We start from the raw sequence: 26,647 nt of genomic DNA, 5'->3' as shown, positions 1-26,647 counted from the left end.
CGTACCAACAAAACAACCACTCCTGTTTAATATACACACAATGAGTAATCAGTTACAAGAACCTAATAAAACATTCATTCACCTCTACAATCAGCCAAGGAGTGTTTTTTTTTCCAAAACCACTCAATCACACTATCTGACTTTGCAAAGAAATCGTCACAAAGCAGTGGGCACCATGCCTGAGATCTACCCGTTACTGTACCTGTGTACTGCGACTCCCATGATGCTCAGCCAGCCAGCTAGCAGATCACTGTTGTAGTTTATATAGCTATACTGGTTTGCATTGGATTGTGACTTGCAGACCACGACTCTCTTGTTGCCCCCCCTTTTCCAGGTTAAAGCGGCTGAGCCCCATAGGAGTTGCAGCCGGACTGCGAAAGGTCGCCCTCACCGCCCTCGTGAGTGGGTTTCAAAATCTTGAATTCCACACCTCAAAGGGTTATATAATCACCAGCCTGCAAGAAAACGCCAGTCACCAAGGCTTAGGTATTTATTAACTTCTCTGATAGCCTTGCACCGCTTTGCTGAAATCTGCAAAAACAAGTGATCTGGACTAAAAAGAGTTAAAAAAAAAATAAAAACTGTCCCTCCGCAGAATCCAAGATCACCCGCATTCCTTATAAATACGGCAATTTCTTTATAACCAGGTGCTTTGCGAGTGGGTGTTGATCGGTAACGTGCCCTGCAAGACAGCAATATTGTTGCTGGGCTGGGAATTATCTTAAGACATACTGGTGACATCACTGAAAGTCTTCTCAGATTGCAATTTCCCCTCTCGCCGAGCAGGTACTTCCAACTAAAACTTGAGCTAACTTGTTCCGAGAGAGACTTATTCACAAGCGGTGTGAGAATCGTGCGCTGTTTACAGCAAGGCTGCTGTTTCAAAGCCATGGCTTAACTTTTTATTGAGGATTTTTGACCACTTAAAAAAAAAAGGTAAGGAATCCTTAAAATTCTATCTGAGAAACATTTTAATGCAAAGACCACGGGGGTTGCTTGTTGTATCAACACATCAGCTTTTTTTCTTTTTTTTTTTTTTTACATATGTTAACTTGTTGAGTAACAAGTTGGATAAACAGAAGCTGGAAAGACTCCAGCCAAACAGGTTTTTTAAAAAAAATAAAAAATTACAAAGTGTTTAAAAGCAAAACAAAAGGGAAAATTAACAATGTTTCTATTTAAAACAGCCTACTTAAAAAGATACTTAAAATGTTTCTAGTTACAGCCTACTTAAAAAGATACTTAAAATGTTTCTAGTTATCTTTTAAAGTGTTTCAACTTGTACTTGAGTATTGCAACATCTCTCACTATTTTTATTGTATGTTTTTTGTTTGGTTTTTTTTTTGGAAAGTTTTTGTGAATTTTTTTGTAACCTTGTTCCCAACACATTGGTTACTTTTAGCAACATCCTTAATGAATGCAAAAAAAAATTCTGAAGCTTACTTGGTGGCTTTTGTGACGGAATTTAACACCTGAGGACAACTTGATGTGATTCAGCCCCCTCCAAATATTCCACATTAGATTATTGAAGCCATATTTACGATTTTAGGTTAAACCACAACATTTTATTTTATTACTATTATTTTTTATATTTATTATTACTATTTTTACTTTATTATATATATATCTATATCTATATATATATATATATATATATATATTTGAAATTAATATAGTTGTATTTAGAGAAAACCAAGGTTGATGCCTTTTATTGGGCCATCGTTAAAAATGTTGGCCCGATAAAAGGTGTCATCTTCGACTTAATGTGAGCAGTGCCATGTCCTAGGGTTCCTCTGCTTTTCCCTTGATAAATGTCCATGTGTGTTTACAGATAGAGAGATCCAGAAAGAATCTATTTAGAATCTATTTATATATGTATGGATTATATTAGAGGTTGGATCCAAAAGAATGTAAACAGCGGAAGACTATTCTGGCCCCTTCTTCGAGTTACAGGCTGTGACTCCGTGACTTCTTGAGTCCAGCCGTTGTGCATCTTTTTGTCTGCAGACCGGTCACATACTATATTAACATTCTGGACGGTGGGTGTGGGTGAGCTTCTCGTGCTTTCTTAAGAGTGGTTTGAACTTCAAATTCAACAGTACCGGGGATTATATTTCAAATGCTCCACTCAGCTATAAAAGTGCTACATTCAGCAGAGTAAGTGGGACGGCAACTTTAAGTCATGTTAATGGGAACCAAAGCTGTAGCGGTCAGAGAGCTATCACTAACCGGGCTTTAAACCCACAAAATTGGAACTCGTGGCTACAGGAGGATTTTAGAAAAGTGGTTTCCAGGCATATAATTTAAACTTTGGAAACATTTCCGTGCCAGAGACCGAAAAACACTGAAATTGTCCAATATCTCATGTCATGTAACTGATGGAACCATCAATATTTGTGTTGTAGATTTCAGCATGATAAAATCGTCCAAAAAAATAATGATTTGGGTTCGTTAGGTAGAGCTTCATTGATAATGATTGGTCAGGTGGATAAAATGTTTGTAGCACCCAATATCATTCTATGCTAATTCACATATATATATATAATGTAATATCACAGCACTTATAGGTTATAATGTCAAATTTGACTGGTATGTTGTATAATATTTAACTGGCTACCCTGAGTAAGGGAAGAGGCTTCTTCTTTTTAATGCTTTGTTGCCCCTATAGGGGTTTGGTTGGTAAAGATAATAGTCAAAGCTTCAATCTATGCATTTGGCATTATTACGTTGCTACCTACACTAGCTTTACATGAGAAACATATTAAATGAGACTTGTTCTTTGAATGTGGGAATTCCCAGAGCACCGTCTGAGACACGTCAAAGGAAATAGAAATCTGGCACACGGGATCAATGCTAAAAAATGTATGTTTGTTTGCTTTCAACGCTGTCCAAATTATTAATGCGCCAACTATCAGCGTTACGGAATAGGGTTTTTAAAAGATAAGGAGGGGAAAAAATCACTACTGATGTCCAAGTTTATGCTTTAAGTATAATAACTCAGCTGTAATGATATGATGGATGTGTCTTAGTTTTAATAGGGCTCCAAAACATCCTGGTGAAATGTGGAATATGCTGAGGCAGGGCTATAGCTGTGATGACTAGTCCTTGATATGCAAAGATCTTTGTGCAAAAGAAGTACTGCAAGAGGTTAAGACACCTGGTGGAAACATCCTTTAGTCCGGGGGCGTCCAACCTGCGGCCCTCCAGCTGCTGCAGGACTACATCTCCCATAATGCTCTTTCAGCTAAGGGGCTTGTTGAGGAGCATGGGAGATGTAGTCCTGCAGCAGCTGGAGGGCCGCAGGTTGGACGCCCCTGATTTAGTCGATTCCTTTTTGATGTTTTTGTCTGTGCTAAAAGCGAATTAAGAACATAATACAAAACGTCAAGAATATATCAAGAATATAACATCTTGAGTGGTGATACTGGTTCATGCTAGGTATAAATGTGTTTTTGTGAAGCTATCTGGGTTTCGCCTTTTTACGGACAGTCAGGTGACTGTAAAAACAAGGACAGCCATGCTGAGAAATTGCAACAGTTCCAATAAATGTCCTGCCAATGCCCATAAACTCGTTTTAATGCTTGTGTCTAAAAGGTTACAGAGTTTCAGGTTTTACATAAAATATTTCAATAAGATGCGTTAAAGCGGATCTGTCGCTATCGCAGCTCAACACTTTACAGTTTTGTTGGCTAAATAAACCAATGTATTGGAGTTTAAACATAAAAAGCGATATATGTATTAGAAACCCATTGGAGCAGCCATCTTCTCAGGGTCCACATGGTTCTTCCACCCCAATTATAACAGCCCCCCCTGTTACGTCACTGCTCCCTATGGCGGAGTGCTGGAAACTTGGGGTTCATCTTGTCAAAAATGATACAAATGAGGGAAAAGGCCTGATTGTTTTGTCAAAGTAACCGAGCATTTTGAAGTTCCATCAGATTGTTTCATATTTATTTCTGGTGGATCTCCATCGGGTTCGGGAAGAAGACAGGGCTGCTGAGCTACTGATTTTCTGGAGAAGTGATTTTAATATTTTGAAATCAATTAATTCTACTGTCCTATTGGAAGGTGTACAATTCTTAAATCTGAGAGCACACACAAAAAACGAAATAAGAAAATAGGCCGTCAAAGAGAAATTGCCGTCTAGACTTTGACACTCATCATGCAGGCAAATGGCTCCAACAGAATCACACCTAATGTTCCATCATTCCATCAATTTTACCAAAATATGCTCTAGTACAGCCGTGTCTAATGTAATCTAGTATAATGTTAAGATTATTTTTATTAAACACTATCAGTTATAATCAAAATTATAATCAAAGGGATAGTTTGATCACAACGTTAAAAGAAAATGCTGATTTTAGTAAATTTTGGGCTAGCTGTATTGTACCCACATATTTTTTTTAGTTTACTGTCACATACAAATACCGTAATAGTACGTGCATACCCTGAAACCTGTAGAACATGATATATTAACACAGGATCATTCTTTAAGAACAAAATATGTCAACATATGACATATAATACATTACACTTCACCAATCATACACGCTTCTACCCATACCCTCAGCTCCTTTTCTTTCTGCAACAACAACAAAACATGTCTGAACTCTTACTATCCTCTAATCATACCACAGGGTTATTTAGCCCTCTACTTTCTTGCTCAACAGTTCATTTGGCATAACATTGAGCTCATAACAAACATATCTTTTTTTGTCCTCCCTCTCACCTGGTACATTTTTAACCCTCCTTTAATCAAGCTCTCATTTCACCCATTCTTGGAAAGTCTACCCTTTACCCTACCACTCCTTCCTTCTACCACCTTGTCCACCTGGCTCCTTTCTGGACACTATTCACTAACGTTTCCACCAAATGTTATTGTAAGCCTTCACTGGCTAAGGTGATCGACCTGTTCCTCATATCGTGTAGCTCCAGTGCCTATTTCTCTATTCTGATTTACCTTGATCTCTTTTGCTGCTTTCAACACAATTGACCATCATGTCCATCCTCGGAATGTTCAGTTTATTTGATATAAAGAAAATCTCTCTGTTACCTATAGGTTTGTTCAGGGTTCTTTTTCGTTGATTCTACTTTCTCTCCTGTTTCCTTAACATTGGTGGGGCTACAAGGCTCCTCAGAAGGCCACCCACTTTCAACACTTTTGCTCTTGGTGGGAAACTCATATAGACCTCAGTATCACGTATCTGCTGATGATGATGAACACATTTACAGACTTTCTTCTAACCTGTCACCTTCTTGTAATAGGTTTCTACTGCTTAGGGTCTGGTCGTTATATAGCATCACAAACATTTGCAGTTTCCTCTTTAAGATCTAAAATTATGACCCTCTCATTACCTCCTGAACTGGCTGCTGCAAACTCCTTGTAACCCCTGTCCCAACTCCAGATGATCCTTAACTCTGACCCCAGACACATCCATCTCACCCACCATTCAAAATGAGCTGCCCCAGTCTACATATCAATTCACTGGCTCCAGTCTGAAATGCAAGCTTTCGACGCCGACCTTTTATATCCTTATGTTCTTAACACCCCCACTATGCATCTTGTACATCAAATACTCCAAATATATCCCTACACATCCTCTATGATGTCTTTCTGACCTATGGCTCTGCTCTCCTCTAATTACCACTTTCTGCTCAAGCCTTCAAGAGTTTTCTTGAGTTGATCCTTATAAAACCAACCACATTCCACCATTTGTTACCCCCCCATGCTGCAAGCCATGCAAGAAAGCCAACAGGCCACTTGAAACTTTTACAATCCATCCACTTGCTTCCATCTCTATGTCTCTCATGTACTCTCCTTGTACTCTATACTTGTGCATTCCTTTTCGTACAAATCCGCTTTCGTGCCAAATTGTGCCATTTCGTCCGTTTGTCCGAATAACGAACGAACGCGTCATTGGACGAAAGAAACAGAAAACGAATAAGCGCTATATATGAAAATCTTCATTCATTCATTCATTGCCACCGTTTTCACTACACTAAGAGGAGGAGAATCTCGCCATTTTAATTCACTTTCTTCTACGCTTTTACGTTTATTTCTTGTTTCCATGGAAACCCGGACAGACAAATGGGATTTTCAAAAATATTGGACAAATTTCGTTGAATCGGCAGATCTTGTTCTTTAGTGGGGGGCTGTTAAATATCGCGCGGGTGTCTGTATCCAGCAGGCAGCCACACGTGTGTAACTTATTGACCCCTAACCACAAAGTATCTTTTCATCACCATGTAATAAGTCATGTAATATTTGGGGTGACTGGCTTGCTCAAATAGCACACGGAACTAATTCTTCATGGCAATGCTAATGAAGTCCTGTTTAATGAAGTCCGCTCCTCCACAGACTTTCACTAGTCAGAGTTTCAGGCTGGGTGATTAAGGCTGAGCCATTCTATTCTTTCCCACAGGCAATATAATAAGGACTCGGAGTCCGGGTGTGTGGCTAATAGAATGAGAACGCATACCAATAGCTGACATGCAGCTGCCTGAATACATCAGATTACGCAATAACCAGAACCGTTTCAAAAGAGGAAAACAAAAACAATATTTATGGAAGCTTCATGAAAATGCCCCGTTACTAAAGGCTTTTACTACCCTTTCTGCATATAAGAAGCAGTTTAGTGTCTTTGGTGTTTCAACAGACAATTTGCATCCCCTGCCTTGTGACATTTCCATCAGGTCACCACTTGTAGTGTGTCAGGAAACGCTGCGCATGCATCATTACTCTCATGGGCGTTATTGTGGAAGGGGAAGAAACTGTGAGGCTTCCCTTTAGCTATGTGTGTTACAATTTCTATTACTCTATAGGAGGAGAACATTTAGTGCAGCACTTACTAAGACACGGTCAACTCTTGGGTCCAGGGCCGGACTGGGGATGACGAGGCGGCCCTGGCTGCACGTAGCGAGTAGATGGGCAAATCTAGCCGGCGACCGCATGCAGCAGCAGCTGAGCAGGTGAGGATGGGGCTCTGTCGGCCAGCAGCCCGGCTGGCATTTGCCCGCTTGGGTCTCTAGCTTCCTGAGCAACTAACTTCTTGATCTCTAATATGGGGTAGACCCTTGCGTTGGTGGCTCCTACCATTTAATTTGCGTATATACTAAGCTTGGCCCAATATGTTAGTCGTATAACATGATAAGCATTCCTTAAAATTGGTAATCTCAGTTCCATAGAGCATCAAACCAATATTTGACACCCCAGTGTAATCTGAGGTAACTGTAAAACCCAGCAGGTGCCACTTTTTGTCTCTGTTGGCTTATGATTATCGATAGGCATTTCAATTTATTAAGTATTTTTCTTTATTATTATCATTATTTTATTTTAAACATCTTTAAATCACATAAACCAAACATAACATAGACCAAAAAAAATCTGAATTACAAAAATGCTCATTACCAATAGAGACTATGTTTCAGTAAAAATAGTTCTATTAGAAATTCCATATTTATTAACTTTTGCTCAAATAATTTCCTTATCCATAATTTCCACATGTTGAATTTGTAACTAAATAAGTTATCTTTTATTAATATAATTAATTTATATTTGGAGTATTTCTTGGGATTTTTTACTTTCCCCCCCATTTATGGTTTAGAGGATCCCCAATTATCATCTATTATAAAGAGATTAAAAGTCATTTTCACTAGTAAAACACATATTGGGATTATCAGGTTAAAAAAATGGTTAGTTTTAAGATCAAAACTGGGAACAGTAACCAGATAGGAAAACATTGCATTGGTATAAATATACCAACAAAAAAGCAACAACAAAAAACAAAGAGACGGCTGTAGAAATATATACAAATTATATTTGATTGTCGTGATAAAGCTTAACCCTTTGAGTACCAGCTGGGGTAACAAACACTGCTGTATTTAAAGGGTTAAAAGTTGTTACAGAATATCCATGCGTACGTATGCAAAAAAAAAAACCCAACAAACAAACAAACCCAAAAAGCAAAGATAATGCAATATGTATTCATTCAAATCTGGCACGTGAATTAACCCCATGAGGGAGGGAGTCCCATTCAACCCGGCATTCTCTCTACCCCCCAACGCTGACACTTTAAAGGTTAAGAAACAGCTGCCCTGACAAAGTGCTATTTCCTGTTTTTTCCTTTACTTAACATGTAAATATAATAACCAGACTGTGTTCCTTGGACACAGGTAGAGGCGATTTCTTTGAAGCGCCAGACTTTGTTAATCGGGTAAGGCCAATAAAAGCATAAGGCGTATTATTTTTTTTAAGGGAACATTGAAGACTTTTGAACCACACTGAGAGTTTTTTTTTTATTTTTTTTTCCCATACAGCAAAATAATCTTTGATTTCCACTTTCTTTGAGGTTTCAATTAATACGTTTAGTTTACGGCCTGAGTAGGGCATGAAAGAAAACTCTCAGTATATTATTATTATTATTAATTTATGGCATAAGGGGGGTTACTATGGATAGGCTTAACAACATCATGTGGAGAAGTGGCCTGGAGATATCAAAAATGGAAAAAAAAACCCAAAACTTTACACAATGGAACGTTGGGGTGTTATGACGATAGATTGCAAGCTTCTCTGAACAGGTGTGTATCTACTGAGCATTTAACGTTAGAATAAGTAGGGGAGTAGGGACTATCAGAAAACAAAGGCTGAACAACTAAGTGCAGCTTTACAGATGGAATCAGCTTTGTTCAGTAGACGATAAAGAAACATTAAATGCAGGTACCGGTTAAGGCAGTCACGCAGGTATTATAGGGTCCTATTATAAAGTTGTTTTGTTTTTTTTCCGTTTCTAGTACCGTCATCAAAAAACTCCTTCAAATAGAAAGTGCGCATATGAGCCAGCGGGCACTCATCCAGCTAGACAAAACATTCATTGTACTTTCTATTACGCTAAACAAGTAAACAACAGCAGATTGCTCACTTTCTTCTTTCTTCTGAAGGATTCATCACATTAGAGTGTTGCTTTCTTTCCAGATTACATGGCAGCAAGCAATCAGACATGAGTCTATATAAAAAAAGAATACTTCCCGTATAAATATGTGTGGCTCAAAGGGTTTCTCACTTGCTTCTTAAATAAGTGTTTCTATAAATGGATTGACTTTGCAAAAAATGCTGTCTCATAATAATAATAATAATAATAATAATGATTACCAACAATTTACTTCAGTTTTTTTGAACAGTGCACTTTGAAAAATTCCATCACTCCAGCCATTCTTGATTCACAAAGGGTTGTTTTCCATCAATTAAAACGATACTCATTTTAGTCTAGCTGCAGACTTTTAACCCGCCTCATGTGACGTCTTCAGTAAAATCGTTAGTGCCCCCCCACTGCTCTGTTGTTATTATTATTTATTGTTTTATATAACGCCGTCAAGTTCCGTAGCGCTGTACAATGAGTAGACAGGGCATGACAAGTAGTATGTAACATAACAAATTGACAACAGGTGAGAAGGGCCGGCTCACAAGAGCTTACAATCTAGAGGGTCTGAATCAGTAGATACAGTAACTGGAATGTCACAGAAGAATTCTTTCCCAACTAAAAGTATGTGGCCACTTTCTCCTGCAATGTAGCTATCCAACTTCCCATTCAAAGCTCTTTAGCCTTGGTCAGCATGTTTCCTGCATACTTGATTCTTATGATGCAGAATTTCCCCAGGAAAGTCCCATTATTTTTCACTCGCTCTTCTTTCTCCAGACCTGGTGATTACTCACATTCCCATTTTATTGTTGTCAGAACTTAGATCATGGACGAAGATCATAGAAAATAACCTATATTGTTCTGTAACCCAACCACAAGTGTGTAACGCTTCAAGAACCAAGAGAAAGAAAACAAATACATTTTCCAGCACCCGGCCAGATATAACATCATATCCAGTGCGACACTGACTGGCCTACGTGAAGTGGGAATAATTATACTCTACTTTGCTCATGCAGCTTCATTGGTAGCCATGGCCATGGCTAGATGTATTATTAGATACGGAAATGCAGGTCAAAAGCATAAAAGGAGTAGCCAGATATTGGTCCACATCCTTGTGCTGGTCCTAAATTGTCCGGTTGAAACTAGCTTTTTGTTCCACTGTCTACACATGAAAGATAAGTAATGTCAACGCTAATCAGAGCTAATGTTTGTGTAACCTCTAACCTTCCTGTTTGAACAGAGTAGACAGGAATAGTTGAGGTGTTCACTTGTTCTCTATGTAAAGATAATGCATAGTTTTAGAGGGACTTTTACAACCCTGAGGGAACAGGTTCAAACGAGCGATATCAATGAAGTGCGAGAAAAGGCTTATCAATATATATATAATTTGGACAAACGTTTGTGAATTTCAGAGGGCAAATTTAACCCCTTAATGACAAAGCCCGTACATGTACGGGCTCCAAATGCATTGTTTTCAATGGGTTTAGGGACTGCCCATTGTCCTTAAGGGGTTAATGTCCCCCACACTGTACGTACGAAATCCTAACTTTCATAAAATCGTTTGTCGGTTTTAATCCTTCTTTAGAGGTTGGTTTTTCATGGTTATTTTGGGAAATTTTGAAGTCAGATTACAGGAACAAATATGACTCACAATAAAAGTAAATATTTAGGTTCATTAAAATAATAAAAAAAATCACCAAACCACTATGACACCCGCTTACTAGCTTGCTTGTTGACAAACTGCTTACCTACAATGATGTGGCCTTTTACCCATTCCATTGCTTGTGTTTCATAGCTTGGTGTCATAGCCCACTTAGGGTCCGTCATCTACCTCGAAGAATTACAGTAATTTGACTGTAAATATTGCCGTTAATGTTAGTGATTTCATATCTGTCTCAAATACTAGAGAATGATTAGATGCCATTACTGTCAGCAAGTATGTCTCAAACTGGATTGAGAGTCTAAAACTTATCTTAAAAAAAGTCAAAAAGCATGTTTAGTAGTACTTAGACCCAGAACTCGTGTCTTCAGTGTGGATCAGGGGCATAACATGGCACCTAGGAGCCTCTGTAATGAACACATTATCCCAAATTACTCCAAAGTGGTTACTTTTAAGCAAATGGGTCGTAGGTTCTCTGGTGGTCCAGCATAGAGATCTTGGTTTTTGCTAGTGAGCAGAAACATCATGAACACTGGGTTATGACATCATAACCTGCCTTCTCCCATGCAGCTGGTGGCAATGGTGAAAAAGATCTCCATACGCCACAATGTATCACGAGGGACAGAGGTCTCAAGGTGTGCATTCATAGCACATATCTACTTAGCAGGGTTTAGCACTCTACGGAATGCAGCAGATGTTAGAACACCGACACTGTGATCCAAGAATATGTAATCTGCTGACATTGGAGGAAAAATACTGCGTCTATAGGTATTTCAGTTGTAAATCCTGTCCTGGTGGCACATGAACGTGAAAAACAAGTTTTTCCCGCTCATTAAAATTCTTACTTTTCACCTGAGTTTTGGGCAATAGTTTACACTGTATTTTTTCTGCCGTGCCTGAGGTATGTTTCACTTAAGGCGATGAAGTTATCAGGACAACTCTGCTAGGAGGGCTTGTGATATCTACCTAAAGTAACAGGTGTATCTACCATCAAAGAAGGACTGTTGTCTTAAACATTGACACTTTGGAAGAACGCTGTTGGTTGCTACGTTGGTGCCACCTTTAAGGGGCAACTGTGGACCCCTTCAAGAGGGTAACTTCAGACTTGGTTACATTTTTTTAGACCATAACACAATTGTGTTATTTGGGGTGACTTTTCTCTGCTCAAATATCAGACCGAGTTGATTGTTTATGGCAATGCCAATGAAGTCCTGTTAAAGAAGTCTTTTCTCCATAGACTGCCTAGGGTCACTTTAGGAGATTAAGACTGAGACATTCCATTTACCATAAAACATTATATTATTCAGAGCAGGACAAAAAAACACATTATTAAAAATAATTGTTTTTAAACAGAAAACATTCTATGTTTTTTTTTTAAACTGTTTTAATATGATATTAGTAATAATAATACAATTTGATGAAAGAGCCTCTTACAGTGACCCCAGCACCCTTGCAGTAGCATGTAAAATATTCTCTTAGCACTTTCTTCTTAAACCCTTTATATCATATAGTTAAATGGAAAAGATGTCATTCACACAGTAATTACGAGGTGGAATCCACTAAACTTTAGAATGAATGTCAGCAGAAACAGTTTTTATTATCCTATAAGCATGTCCATATGACTTGTCGTAGATAACAAAGAGATTAGTAAACTATAAGACTGTTTGGAATCTGTTATATGATTTTATCTGCCAGTTGTACTATTTTATTGGGATAAAGTCCAGTGGCAGCTGTCCGATGGCATGATAAAGAAAGAAGTGTTGCTTATAGAGATATTAAACCCCACTTCTGAATAAGGTGATACCATTCCCATTAAATGTACCAATCAAAAAGTCAATCTTGGTTATGCTTTAAATTATTACAGCCATAAATAAGAAATATAAAAGATGACCCGATGGCAATTATCTGCTTCATGTTTACTAACCAGGGTCAAAAGGTCCCTGCAAACTCTTGGCACCCAAGTCTTGGAAGTTGGCACTAATGATATTGACTGGTGTCTGTAAGTATTTTTCACCAGACATGGACAGAGTATTTGTTATAGTATTTTGATTATATTCGGACAAAATTGGAACCATATTTGCCCATGTGATGTCTTCTTACCCAGGCCTACTAAGAAGATGGCAGTTCATGGGTGGCTTACCAATGGCCAATCGTCCCTAGCGTACCGTAGGTCGATGGGGAGATCAAAGATCTCATGCTTGATATCGACCCGGTTGTACCAGGTTGGTCTGTGTAGACATCCACAGCATCTTTTAATAGTAAATTCATGCAGAGCGTCAGTGGCGACACACCACTTCCCCCTGCCGCGAGATTCAACAATGGCCCCGGGGGCCCGATAATCAGCTCTGGATGGTTCTCTGGTTGCCACATTGGGGCGAGTAGGACCTCTGGGCTGTCCTAGGAGACACTTAGTCCCATTTAGGCACTCTGCCTACTAAACTACCAGCTTCCTCAATACACAGAACCCCTTGAGTAAAAAATTTAGTATTTATTTAATTTAATAATTATTATTTTTTTTTACAAAATAAATTTATTAGCAGACAGTCAATAGATTATTAATATGCTCGGATATTAATGTATTGAATTTTTATACATGCAAGCTCTGCTAATCATAAACATCTGCGTTATCTTCTAGTTGTCTTTCTTGCAGGTCACTTAGTTCAGGTAACATTGGAGGTTAAAACTGTAATGTGTGGCTTGGTTTTAGTTCAATAACCCTACCCTCCTTCTTATGGTAACAATAACACAACAATATTGCACAACACAACCGCTTAATTGTTAACATGCTGGTATGCAAGAAAAAAAAAAATCTTTTGTGATTGACCTTGATGCGTAATGACGGGTTCGAGGAGAATGTACATCAGCACGGAATAAAGAAAAAACAACGGCGCTCCTTTTTATCAATCGAAGCTGGAATAGAAATCTCTGGGCAAACACTAAACAATTCCATTTTGTTTCACAAGTTTATAATAAAATGAAAATAATAAAAAAGCAAATATATCCTTAATGGTAGGATTTAATTTAACTGAAATTCCCATAATCCCCAGCAGTTCAAAAATGTAAATTTGAGAGCTTGGCGTTTAAAAGGAAACTGTCTCCTTAGGTATATATATATATTATATATATATATTATATATATATAAATATATATATATATATATATATATATATATAAATGACTTTTTTGTACGTTTTTGTACAAACTTTATTTTTAAAGAAATTTCCTCTTTCATGCGTTCGTATCAATCAATGAAAACTAGTGGTGGGTCTCCAATAAAACCAGAAAAAAAAATGTCAAAAGTGATGAAAAGTCTTTTGGATTCATTAGAGTCTATGTTTCCGTGTGTAGCTGCCATTACAAGCCGTTTTGGTGCTCGTTGATGAGGTAAAGTGGGAGGGGCTGTGTGTGGTATATATCAATGATTGATAGGTGGAAGTAGTCAAAAAAAAATGTGATGGTTATGGCTGCGATTGATGGGTCCAACAACCTAGAGGAGTTTTTCCTTTTTTTCTCTATGGCCAATCATCATTTATAAGGGGAGGGGCAAGCGTTAGATATATAAGTGTGGGGACGCCATTTTAACTTGTCAGTAGCAGCAGTTACAGACCGATGGGAGTTGGAGTGTGAGACAGAGATAGCTTAGCAGAGGCTGAGATTGATGCTCATTACTCATATACAATACTGCGCGTTAATGAATAGTTTATTTTAGTGCAGAAAATGTGCTGTTGTGGGGTGGATTGGAGAAGATGTAGGGACTGCTGTAGTGATTACAGGGGCCGCAGCAGACATTGTTCCCCTGTTCCTGAATAGAGTTTAACACATGTGGCTGTTTATGCTGCCAGCCAACCCTGTAATTTGCGGACAAGTTATTTTTTATTCCTGCTGTCATATCATTTATTATTCTTCATTGATAAATAAATATTGGTGAAAAAAACGGGAATTATATGTATAATATATATAATATTGGGGAAATCCAGTCCTGCTCCACAGTGTTGCATGTTCCTTCTTCCTAGTATCTGTCAGTGTCTGCCTGCCCAGGCCCAGTGCTCTGCTACTACTACTGCTGCTGCTGAACCTCTTTGAATGTCCTTACTTTGGGGGGGGGGCATTTTTTTAATCAGGCATCAGGGAGCTCCCACTTTTTGTAATGCCCCATGAAAAAAGACCTCTGAATTTCATTCAAAACGAAAGTCCAGAAAATGAACTGAAAATGAATGAAAATTTTGTTGCCCCATCCTGTAATCTTCACTACGGGACGCCGGGATATGACATCATATCCTGCCACTCTAGGTCTTAAAAAGCATTAAGCGCCTTCTAATGCAGTATGTATAATATATATTAAAATGTATAATATATATATATATATATATATATATATATTAACGTAAAGCAATATTTTTCGATGGAAATGTCCCTTTAAACCAACATCTACATAAAGCTGCTTCAGAGTAGAACAGAGACTTATGAATATGAGCGTGTTGACATACGAGTTAATTTAGATTGCATGAAATGTTGACTTAACAAACACTCTGATGGAGTAGACAAGGTTATTTATACGTCGATACACTTGCGCGTGTATATATATATATATATATATATATATATATATATATATATATATATATATATATATATATAGCTGCCCTGACATATGTAGCTTAAGCGTGGAAAGTATGCAAGCACTTCCCGGGGATTGATTTCATTTGCATCAGTGGGAAATTGTTCAGGGTCATTACAAGACAACCTTATCTGAATATGAAAAGCTCGACTAATTGGCTTAATTAATACTATTTCAAAGGCTTGAGTTCCAGAACTGTATGAACAATTCTGTGAACCGTTCACGGAATAAGGACATTTCAGGCCATGGTGACGACCCTGGCTTTAAAGGTGCTGTTCCACCTACTCTGCTGAATATAACACTTCTGTAACTAAATGCAGCGTTAGAACCAGGTACCGTTATATGTACAAACATTTCCCAGAAATATTTCTTTAATCATGCAAATGTTTATAATACTTAGCATTTTAAAGGGAAACCCTTAATTGGTAGGTGCCAAAAAAACGTTTCTGTGTTGGTTTTTTCTGATAAAACCTTCAGCAGAAAGAATATGACAGATATCCTATGGTGTGTGATTTATTTGTCTATTTGGAACTGCACCTTTAATTAATGACCACCCGCTGAGTCCACCTTCAGTTCTCTAAAGTATTCTATAAAGGCAGCTCTAAAGAATATCTATCTGTCTATCTATCTGTCTATCTATCGATCGATCTCTCTCATATATTTATATTTATCTACCTACCGTATGTATGTTATATCTATGATATATCTATACATATTTATCTATCTTATATTTATAGGCTTTATGTACATGCAAATATCTATGTACGTATGTGATATCTATAATCTATCTATCTGTCTAATGATCTCTCTCTCATATATTTATATTAGTATATGTATATATATATATATATATATATATATATACCATATGTATGTTATATCTATGATTTATCTACCTTATATTTATATACTTTATGTATATGCAAATATCTATGTGTGTATGTGATATCTATAATCTATCTATCTATCTATCTATCTATCTATCTATCTATCTATCTATCTATCTATCTATCTATCTATCTATCTATCTATCTGTCCATCCACTGTATTCCAGTGCATTAAATAAAATGCTGTAAGGTACAGACATGGCTGTTTTACCTATGTTGAGAAAACTCGGTAGAAGTTTTACAGGAGAACATTATTAATTAACATTGTTGACAAGCTTGGCTGGGTTGTAAGTACTAAAGGTTACATATTAATTGCTGGAAGTTTATAAAAGAACACGTGTCACTGTGGGAGAGAATATTCTGCGTATCTGGCCAATAATTAATGAAAGGCAATATACTGAAGGTATTCAATAGACTACATATCTGACCCCACAGGGCAGCCTGAAACAGCTGTTAAGAGTGTTGATAAATAAAACTAAGTAGGACGCGTTATTTCAGCTGCAGGGATTACTGGATCCAGAAATGCTTACAGTATAATGTGGGGTCTCACAGCCGCCAACCCTAAGGGTCACAAGTGACACTTGCGCTGCTTGATATTAATTATGAAAAGCACTAGCTGTAATTCGTGTCCAAATTTAAAGCCAAAGCTCCCCATAGCCCAGGAGAATTTGGGCAGACAAGGAAACATTTTATTCATGCAATGCAGATAAGCAGTGAACTGACCAATCATAGGTTATCTTCATTTGTGGCCAATCAAAATGCACCGAGCGTTAAAGGGGACCTATCACATTCCAGATTATTTACATACCTGGTATAACTTCCCAGGATGGGCCACCCAAAACTCTGGAGACTTCTCAGTATCCCAATTGCTGATCTTCATTTCTATATACAACAGAATCATCATCTTTTTTTGTTCCCAAAAATTATGATATAAATTGCATTGTTGGAAAACGCCATCTTTACCCGTTATGACATTATAAATGACTGCCTCATCATAGGATATTTGTGAGACTAGCTTTACTGGAACTAGATGGCTGGAGTTGAATTCCAATGTTAAATGTTTAAATGTTAGATCAAAAACGAGGAAACATTTGGTAATAACCATGGGGGGCTGGCTAACCATCGGGGGCTAGCTGGCCACACGAAACGTATGGGTGGAAATGGAAACTGCTTAGACATGGTGACAAAGTACATTTTCCAAGTAAACACAATGTTTCACATGAGTGTTTCCACGTGTACTTAGATTGCAATGTCTGAGTCCTATCTGTTTATCAATTAATTTGGGTGCATTCACCTTTTATTATCTCAAGTAATTATGCAACAGAAATGAGTTGAGGGATTCAGAAGCTAATCGTCGTTTATTGCAACAATATTGTTCTGTAACAGCGAGGAATCAGTAACTAGCCTGATTAATCATTAGCAACAGTCCTAAATGCAATAGCTATCCAATGTCTTCCCAATTCAAAAGAAACAGGAAAACTCCAGGGACCATTTTTGAGCCGTTAGATGATGGTCCAACCACTTCTGAAGGCATGTGGTCTTCACTAAATGGCATCAAAAGTTACCAGATGTCTGGTGATATCAGAATGAGCAATTGTTTATCTCGGATATTACTTCTCAAGCAGCAAAGAGTCATCTTGGAGAACTATTCGCCTTCTATACATAATTATGTGTGGCTTTGGATGATAAGGTTGTAAGTCACCGATGACTTCAGAATTATTTTAGGATGTTATTCCTTTAGGACTAGGGTCTCAATACACCTTCAACTGCCCCATGGCTACTTGTTAACTCCCATGATGAGGAAAGCCAAATGAGCGTTAACTAGTTTGAAACATTCATAAGAATTTCATGGACTTTCAGTTCTAAGGATGGGATCTAGGACCACTTACCTGTTCAGGTGGATTGTTTTCTCACGTACAATAAAACACATTTAAGGGTGAGTTCAATGAGCCAAGACAGATGAAATCCAAAACCATACTCGCTTGGAAGACATTCAATGCCCAGGGGACATAGACAAGTAATAACCGCTAAACACTCAACCTCATGTACACATTTGGCTAAAATAATTTCCTCTTAGCAAACATTATCTTCAAATCAAAATCATGTGAGTCTGAGTAGATCAAAGCAAAACTGTAAAAAAGCCAATATTATCTATATACACATTAAAGGTAAAGAGTTGTATTGTGTTTGCCGTAGAAAGAGAGAAAGCCCTCTACTGAAGTCTAATGGATTGTAAGCTTTTGAGACTATCTAGGTCTCTTCTTCAGGCATATTGCTGGTAACCGCAGACTTTTTACCGCTGAAGTATGATTCTCTGCGGGATGACGCTTCATCAAATCACCACACCTTCAGATTTGTTTAATCCTACCTTCTCAAGTTGTTGATTTTACTAAACAAAAGGTCGCTTCTGACTTCCCTCTTAATTTTGATTGATCGGTTAGTATGCAGTGTCTTGGGCATGTCACTCAGTTCACAAGGACTTAAGGCAGGGTGATATACAAAAGAACATGCAGTGAAATTCCACTGGGTTGGCTCATCTTCCTTTGCGTCTGGAACATTATTTTGTGTTTCAACGACGGAACTTTGATCAACAGATACTGTATGGTGTCACTTGACCTAAAAATTCAATATTATCTTAGACGTTATGGATAGCACCAGCATTATGATAAAAGTGCAAAGGAGGGCTACGAAATTAATAGGTGGATTGGGAGATACTAGTTATGAAGAGAGACTAAAAAAGTTAAAATTATATACACTGGAAAAACGGCGTCTCAGAGGGGATATAATAACATTATATAAATATATGCAGGGCCAATTTAACGAGCTCTTCAGTGACCTGTTCATTAACAGAAACATACAAAGAACAAGAGGTCGCCCTCTGAGACTGGAAGAGCGCAGGTTTCATAGACGACAAAGGAAGGGATTCTTCACAGTGAGGACAATTAAGGTATGGAATTCACTTCCAAGGGAGGTAGTGTTATCCGATACATTAGATACCTTTAAAAGGGGCCTCAATATTTTCTTAGAAAGGCACGATATACAGGGATATAAATAGAATAACATTAATATTTTAGAGCTTCTTGATCCAAGGAGAAATCCGATTGCCTCTTGGAGTCAAGAAGGAATTTTTTTTCCCCCTGATGGCAGAATTCGAAGTAGCTTAATTAGGGTTTTTTTTGCTTTCTTTTGGATCAAGAATAGAAAGGTTAGGTAGAAGGGTTGAACTTGATGGACTTAGGTCTTTTTTCAACCTTATGAACTATGTTTAACTGTTGGCTGGTAAAGGTCAACCTTTGGTGAGACAGTCGATATCAACTCCTTAGTTTCTGGATCTTTCTCAGTGACGGAATTTGTGAAAATGAGTTTGGACTGTTAAGGCACCTCCACTTCAAGTTATTTTCTGTTTCATTGACCTCTGTTTATCCAGCCTTTTGACTCTTCCATCTCTCCATTCTTGGTTTTCGATGTACCAGTAAAACTTGGATATATTCTGCAAAATGAGATTCAACTCAACTCAACTTAGTTTCCTTCAATCACTGGTCATATCATGTGCCACAGCATTTAAATACACACCTGCTATCTAAGTGTCCTGAAATAAGGATTTTATAGTATCCCCCTTTGTTTACATTTAAAAAAAAGATTACTAACTCACTAACTCCCGTGAAAAAAAATAATTAAATACATACAGTGTTATTAATAAAGAAATATGCAATTGATATTTTTTTTTACAAATGAAGAATGGCTTTCAAGTATTTCCAAAATGTGTAATAAATGTCTTTTTTCATCTTGATTATGGAATGAAAGGAAAAGTTGGCCCATCGGTGAACCATGAATTGGAATTTGGGTGGAACTTGGAAAAAAAAAGCTGAGGCTAACATTACTGTATATGAGAAGCATATCGAGGCATATCCACGCGTAACCCAAGAGATCCCTTCCAACATCATATAATTTATATCGCCTTTGATCTGTTGACGGACCATTTTATGGGAAAATGTAGAATATAACACTTTCGCTTAATTGTCGATTATTTTCACGCTTTTACAGCTTCTTTGATGACTGCAATCAATCCTGCATCATAGTATGGCAGGTGTCCGCTTGGGTTAGTTCTTTAACCTGATGTCTTGGGAATATTGTTACATACAAAGTAGTCTCTGATCTATTGATATGATGATGGTCCAAAACATGTTACTCTGATCCCAAACCCTAGGGATCAGGCTTTTCTTTATTTTCCTTAGTGCTGGAGAAGCTGCTGATCGGCGCATGTGGTTAGCGCTGAAAGGGTTAAGGAACAGTTTACTTAGTCATGCTATCATCCCGAGACACTCATGCACCAGGCACTGTACTGTGTGGCACACTTAAGTACATTTAGTTCTATGTAGCCGGGTGATTGAAAGATACTCAGAGCTTGTTTGTCTTTCTTCAGATCAATGTCCCGGAAGATTGCGGAAATTTGTATGACAAAAACACAGCTTACCTAATCAATGCATCAATCATCTATTAGGGCTGATGAAATAGCCAAGTTAGGTGTCCCCCGAAAGAGTGGCATTGAATTTGCCAACTTCAACCAGTCGCCTACCCTTAAAAGAGTCATTAAATCTGTGGTAAATAAGTTAAACATTTGGAAATTACAAATGCGAGAAGTTCAAAAACTCACCTCTTTGATGGTATGATCCAACAGACGTAGACGCGTTAAAACTTTAATACACAACACAAATTTAAGCAAAATACCTTAAAAATCTTAACACAAAAAAATAAGCGTCGAGAAGTGTGTCCATCCATGTTATCTGAATGTCACATGCAGGTTCTACACGGAATGTCGTCGTAAGGGTTCGTATTGTAAGCAGATGGAAGAGACAAGGAATACCTGCTTCTCTTGGCGTTGATGTATATTTTTCAGGTATTGCTCAATTGTTTCCAAATGGCGACGTTATCGCTGTATAGATTGGGATATCTCATCTTTGTACTTGGACTTAGACATGAAAAATGATTCAGAGCATGGATCATCCTAGCATTTACTGCCTTATTGGGGTAATGCATGTGCCGTACTGTGCTGATAATGCTTCAGCTTGTGTTGGATAGGTTGATTAGCAGCGTTCTAGTAGTTTGTAAGTGTGTTAGTATGTAAGTGTGTATGACGAGTCTAGGGGTCCCAACCTTAGGTCTCACAGTTTAGTTAATAATGCCCATTTCTAATTACCCTACATTACAGGGCACATAGCATACTTTTTTCTGCATAAGAAATACTTATATTTAATAACTTAATAAGCACTTCTCTATAATGAAACTTGTAAACTTATTTTTGCATGATTTTTAATAAATAGTTTCTGCACAAATACGTTACATTGGACTTTAATTAACTCTAAAGTATTAGGAAGTAAGTAAAACTTTGCCAGCTGCCCCTGAACAATGAAAATATTCCTGTATATTTAGGAAATGTCAGCAAACTGAGCCGCTCGTTCTAATACCCCCCCTGGCAGGTAACGCAAACATCTGCAGGAAGTATTTACTCTGCCGCGGCTGCCATGACAAAAGATATCACAGCTGTCCACACAAATTGCATAATACAGATAACGGGAACTCTGCGATCGTCTCACTTAAAGAGACATCGACGTAAATGTTATTTACTATCACATTTAACTGCAGCCTAAGCGGGTCCAAGGCTGTATATTAGACACACACCTGTGGACTCGCCGGGTCTTTCCCGGAGACTCCGAGTGAAGCGGCGCTTCTTCTTGTCACCACGGGGGAAACTGCCGTGCGGATAGCCGGACTGACCGTCAGACACGCCGGTGAAATGCCTGGTGGGCCGCTGGTCGACTCACCCAATCTGCCCCTCTGGTGGTAGATTGGTTGCTGCAGCATGTGGCCAGGGGATGGACATATCCGGCAATCGGCCGCAGTTAGGTCGTCGGGCAGCTGCCGGTCTTAAAGTGCCAGAGATGCCCCTTTATTGCCAGCCTGGCTCTAGACATAATGGAAGTAAAGAAACACACAATTTTGATACTTATGTGACTTATTTATTAGGAAAGTCCCTCCATTTGCTCCTAAAAGGTGAAGAAAAAAAGCCAAATATGTCCCTGGCGATTAACCCTTTCACCAGAGGCTGCCCATTTGTTCCATATTAAGTCCCAACACACCTTTTCAGGTTGATGGATAGTTATACGTTAATATGTATGATATAGTTTGAGCAGCCCTATATGAGATATATATATATATATATTTATATATATATATATATATATATATATGTGTGTGTTTTCATCTTGTATTACATATTAAAAGTACAGTATATGCAACACTGTTTACATCAGTAAGATTCCTCTCTGGAAAATGATGCCGAGAAAATCTTAAAACTGCAAGGCCTTAATCTCTGATCTCAGGTGTAATTATATTTCTGAGTCTGTTCCAAGTCGTCTCATATGCTAAGCTTAATAACGAGCCCTATTGTTAAACTTCCTCTACCCGCTGTTGACATAATAACATTGCATTGTATACGGCCTGCACACCTTGTGTAATCACACTGTAGCCTGTTTCCTACTTAGCTTACATATTGCTTTACACCTACATTACACCACTATAAATTTTAAAGGGTCACTCCAGTGTCTCAGGTGGCCCCATAATGCATATTAACCCCTTAATGACAAAGCCCATACATGTACGGGCTCAAAATGCTTTGTTTTCAATGAGTTTAGGGACCGCCCATTGTCCTTAAGGGGTTAAACTATTTTGCAAGTAGGTTGTCCCATGGATCGGTAATATATGCTTCCGATTGTGGGGATTGAGTTGCTGCCCTGATTTGTAGATATTTAACAACTTTAGCTACTCTATAAATCCTGTAATATTTTTTTTCATAAGGAAAACTGTGCCTAAAATCACATATGCATAGTTATATAAGTATAATGCAGCAATTTCACCAATTTCCTATGCTTTTTGTGCCTTATAGCAGTGGTGATCATTAGAATTCTTGCTGAGGGTCATGTTAAAGTTTTAATAATCACTATAGTTTCATAAATTTATATATGTGTGTGTTTTATATTAAATGTACCAATAAGCCACAATAAATATAATGTATATTGTGGCTTATTGGTACATTTAATATAAAACACACACACATATATATTCATATATACATATATATTCTATCATATTAAAGAAAATAAACATGTAATATAAATGAAATATGTTAAACTGAATATACACCATACGTGTGCACTGGTATGGTTTTGTAAATGGTTACAATGTTCTTTGGCTCTGGGAACATGTGGGAAGCTTAAATCAACTAATCACGAAAGGCAAATGAAAATGAAGACATTAAACTAAATGAAAACTGTTTTTTTTTACGAATTTAGTCTCTCTCTCTCTCTTTCTCTCTAATGGTTATATTATCAGTAGTTGTGTTTTTTTTTAATACATTTTACTTATTAGGAAGATTTTGAAAATATATTAGAAACATAATAACTAATATATTACATATCACGCACTGGAAAACAGCTGCCTAACTCGGTCTTCAAGAGTCACCGGGCCCTTGATTTTTTAAATGTTTTCAATATTTAAGTATCCTATTGACACTATTGTGTATGTGATCCCAATGGGCGTCATAATTCTTCTACTGCGTTGTCCTGAAAGGACGCTGAGGATTTAAACATATATGCTCAACATATAGAGGGAGACCCCATATAGTGTAAAAATGCAATTTAATAGCATAAAAAAACATTAAAAAGGCTTACATCAGATCGCGGTGGATGCTCTCACGAAACAGACACAGAAGTGCTTCTTTGTAACAATCCAATTAAAAGTAGAATACAATGTAGCGGTGGTTCATACCGGATACTCGTCATACGATGCTGCTACACCACTAAATTCAGGAGCAATAATTTGCTGGGTTGAAGTCTTCTCTAATCAGCATGGAGTTATACCATTACCATCCATATTTATCTGTGTTTCTTGTTTTTGTGCTTCTGAATCCAGTATTTAAACTACTGGTAGAGTAACACTCCTTTGCTCCGGTTTTGGAATTTACAATCAATAATTATCAACACTAACATCGCCATAAAACAATATGGTGCTTGCATGAGAAACATTTGCAGAAATACAGGTGAAATATATTGCCTTTGCTGACATCGTAATAACTTTCTGAAACTAACGGAGCTATGCGTGTTTTCTGTAGGGTTTCCCGTGAATTGATGATGGATACCACTCACTCGGATATGTCAAGCTGCCCACTTGTCCTTGATGATGTTCACACTGAAGTGAAAGCTGAGAGACCAAGAGTGATATCAAAGAGTGGGCACAGCAATGTGAAGATTGACAAAGTGGATGGGGTCTTCCTACTTTACCTTCAAGACTTATGGACCACTGTAATTGACATGAAATGGAGATATAAGCTCACCTTATTTGCCGCCACCTTCTTCTTGACGTGGTGTTTCTTTGGAGCCATTTACTTTCTCATCGCTTTTGTTCATGGCGATGTTCAGGGTGAACTTTTGTCAAACCACACACCATGTGTTATGAACGTTGACTCCTTCACGGGGGCTTTTCTTTTCTCTCTTGAGTCTCAGACCACCATTGGGTACGGATTTCGTTTCATCACCGAAGAGTGTCCCCATGCCATTTTCCTACTGGTTGCACAGTTGGTAATTACAACATTAATTGAAATTTTTATCACCGGGACTTTCCTGGCCAAGATTGCAAGACCCAAAAAACGAGCAGAAACTATAAAATTCAGCAACCAGGCAGTCGTCACAAAGCATAATGGGAAGCTCTGTCTAGTTGTACAAGTAGCCAACATGAGGAAAAGCCTTCTTATACAATGTCAGCTTTATGGGAAGCTTCTTCACACGTACGAGACTAAAGAAGGTGAGAAGATCCTGCTTAAGCAGGCCAATATGAACTTTCACGTTGACTCCTCTTCTGAAAGCCCTTTTCTGATCTTGCCTTTAACCTTTTATCATGAACTCGATGAGAACAGTCCTCTTAAGGATCTGACAGCTGAAAATATAAAGACAAAAGAATTTGAACTTGTCGTTCTTCTAAACGCAACCGTCGAATCTACCAGCACGGTTTGCCAAAGTCGAACATCCTACCTTCCTGATGAGATCTACTGGGGTTATGAGTTTGTCCCTGTTGTTTCTTTGTCACCTCATGGCAAATACGTAGCTGATTTCAGCAATTTTGATAAAATCAGAAAATGTAAGCCAGAGGAACATTTCTGCTATACAAATTTTGAAAAACAGAGACTGGAAGAACAGTACAGACAGCAAGAGTTAAGAGACAGAGAAAAACAGTTGATACAAACTAATGTTTAATAAATACCAACATTATTTTTATACCAGACTACAAAAAATGGCAAAATATCCCTTTTTATCAGATGTTTTTTATGTGGTAATAGTTGTTATAAGATGATAGGTTATTCTGTGGGACCGGTCTACAATGGGGAAAACTACAAGACTTTTGTTCTTAAATCAACTCAAGATCAAAGCGTCCCCCATATTCCCAGGGTAGCCTACCCAGAGCCTTTCCTCTTCTGAAGGGGTGAGGCTGGCCGTGCATGGAGGTGGGGATCGCTTTTTATATGGGTTGGGTAGAGTGGGAGAGAAAATGGGTGGGAAGTGGGAGAGGAAGTGGGCGGGGAGTAGGTGTGGTTAACAATGCTTTCTTTCTCGGAGAAAGAAGAAACTGACCTGGACACTCAGGGAATGCGAGTTTCACTCTAAAAATTGGGTCAAACCCGGAGAGTCCCAGGTATGGTTGAATAGCAAAACAATTCATCACAAAGTAAAGAAATAATTATTTTTATACAGTATAATTACTATAAAAAAAGGAAGGACACGCTTTATGAATTAATTCAATGAAATACAAGGTTTGCTGATTCTAGGTGGAAGGGTGGAACCAATAAAAAAAAACAAAAAAACATAAATATAAAAAAACACATACATCCACGAAAACACATACGTGTGTTTCTTTAGAAAGATGTCAATGAAAACTGAATCAACAAGAAGATTTATACAATAAGCTGCGCTGTATTAAGGCTGCAGGATTGATGATTCAGAGGAAATACCCCGTGCTGCTTACATACGGCAACAAAACAATTCAGAATTTTGGTACAAAGGTGATTATGACATTAATCTACGGGAAATGTACGAACAAAAGAGTGTAAGACTTTTTAGACCAACATGTGAGGGCAGAGCATCTTTGGGGCAAAGTCCTCCCAAGCTGTTCCAAAAGATGACTCAAAAAGAGCCTCACAGACGCCGGCCATGGACTAGTGTAAGACTAACGCCTCCTGCTGGTGTGATATAGGTACTAAATACCCGTACTTCTGTTTAACACAAAGGAAGACTCGGACGTATGCAACATGAAATTATTTGCAAACAAATGTAATTATTGTGCCCACTTCGAAAACCAAAAACCTTTCTTTTGAGGGTAATTTGTATAGTAAAGAGTCATATACTGTTAAGATCAGTCAAATTGATGCTGGTCAGCTGCTAATAATCTGTTTTAAGTAAATTTAAAACAATCAGTGTAAGATATATTTGTATGCAAATCCATCTTGGAGACAAGTTTTTT

General features: G+C 37.9%; 1 protein-coding gene across 1 annotated transcript; it reads left to right on the top strand.

The window, feature by feature from the left end:
- The first annotated feature begins 6,871 nt into the window (after nt 1-6,871).
- Nucleotides 6,872-26,153, top strand: KCNJ15 (potassium inwardly rectifying channel subfamily J member 15). The gene is made up of 2 exons (XM_053456222.1): nt 6,872-6,969; nt 24,249-26,153. Exons 1-2 carry the CDS (start codon nt 6,890-6,892, stop codon nt 25,384-25,386), a joined length of 1,218 nt encoding a protein of 405 aa, XP_053312197.1. The 5' UTR covers nt 6,872-6,889; the 3' UTR covers nt 25,387-26,153.
- Nucleotides 26,154-26,647: the final 494 nt, after the last annotated feature.

Source organism: Spea bombifrons, chromosome 2 (genome assembly GCF_027358695.1).
Source record: "Spea bombifrons isolate aSpeBom1 chromosome 2, aSpeBom1.2.pri, whole genome shotgun sequence".
In the NCBI taxonomy this organism is placed as follows: Eukaryota; Metazoa; Chordata; class Amphibia; order Anura; family Pelobatidae; genus Spea; species Spea bombifrons.
This window is presented reverse-complemented; position numbering and strand designations above follow the sequence as displayed.

Coding starts and splice junctions, on each gene's coding strand:
- KCNJ15 (XM_053456222.1), top strand. CDS start 6,890: ATGACGAGGCGGCCCTGGCTGCACGTAGCGAGTAGATGGGCAAATCTA. Junction 6,970..24,248: donor ATGCAGCAGCAGCTGAGCAG/GTGAGGATGGGG, acceptor TGTTTTCTGTAG/GGTTTCCCGTGAATTGATGA.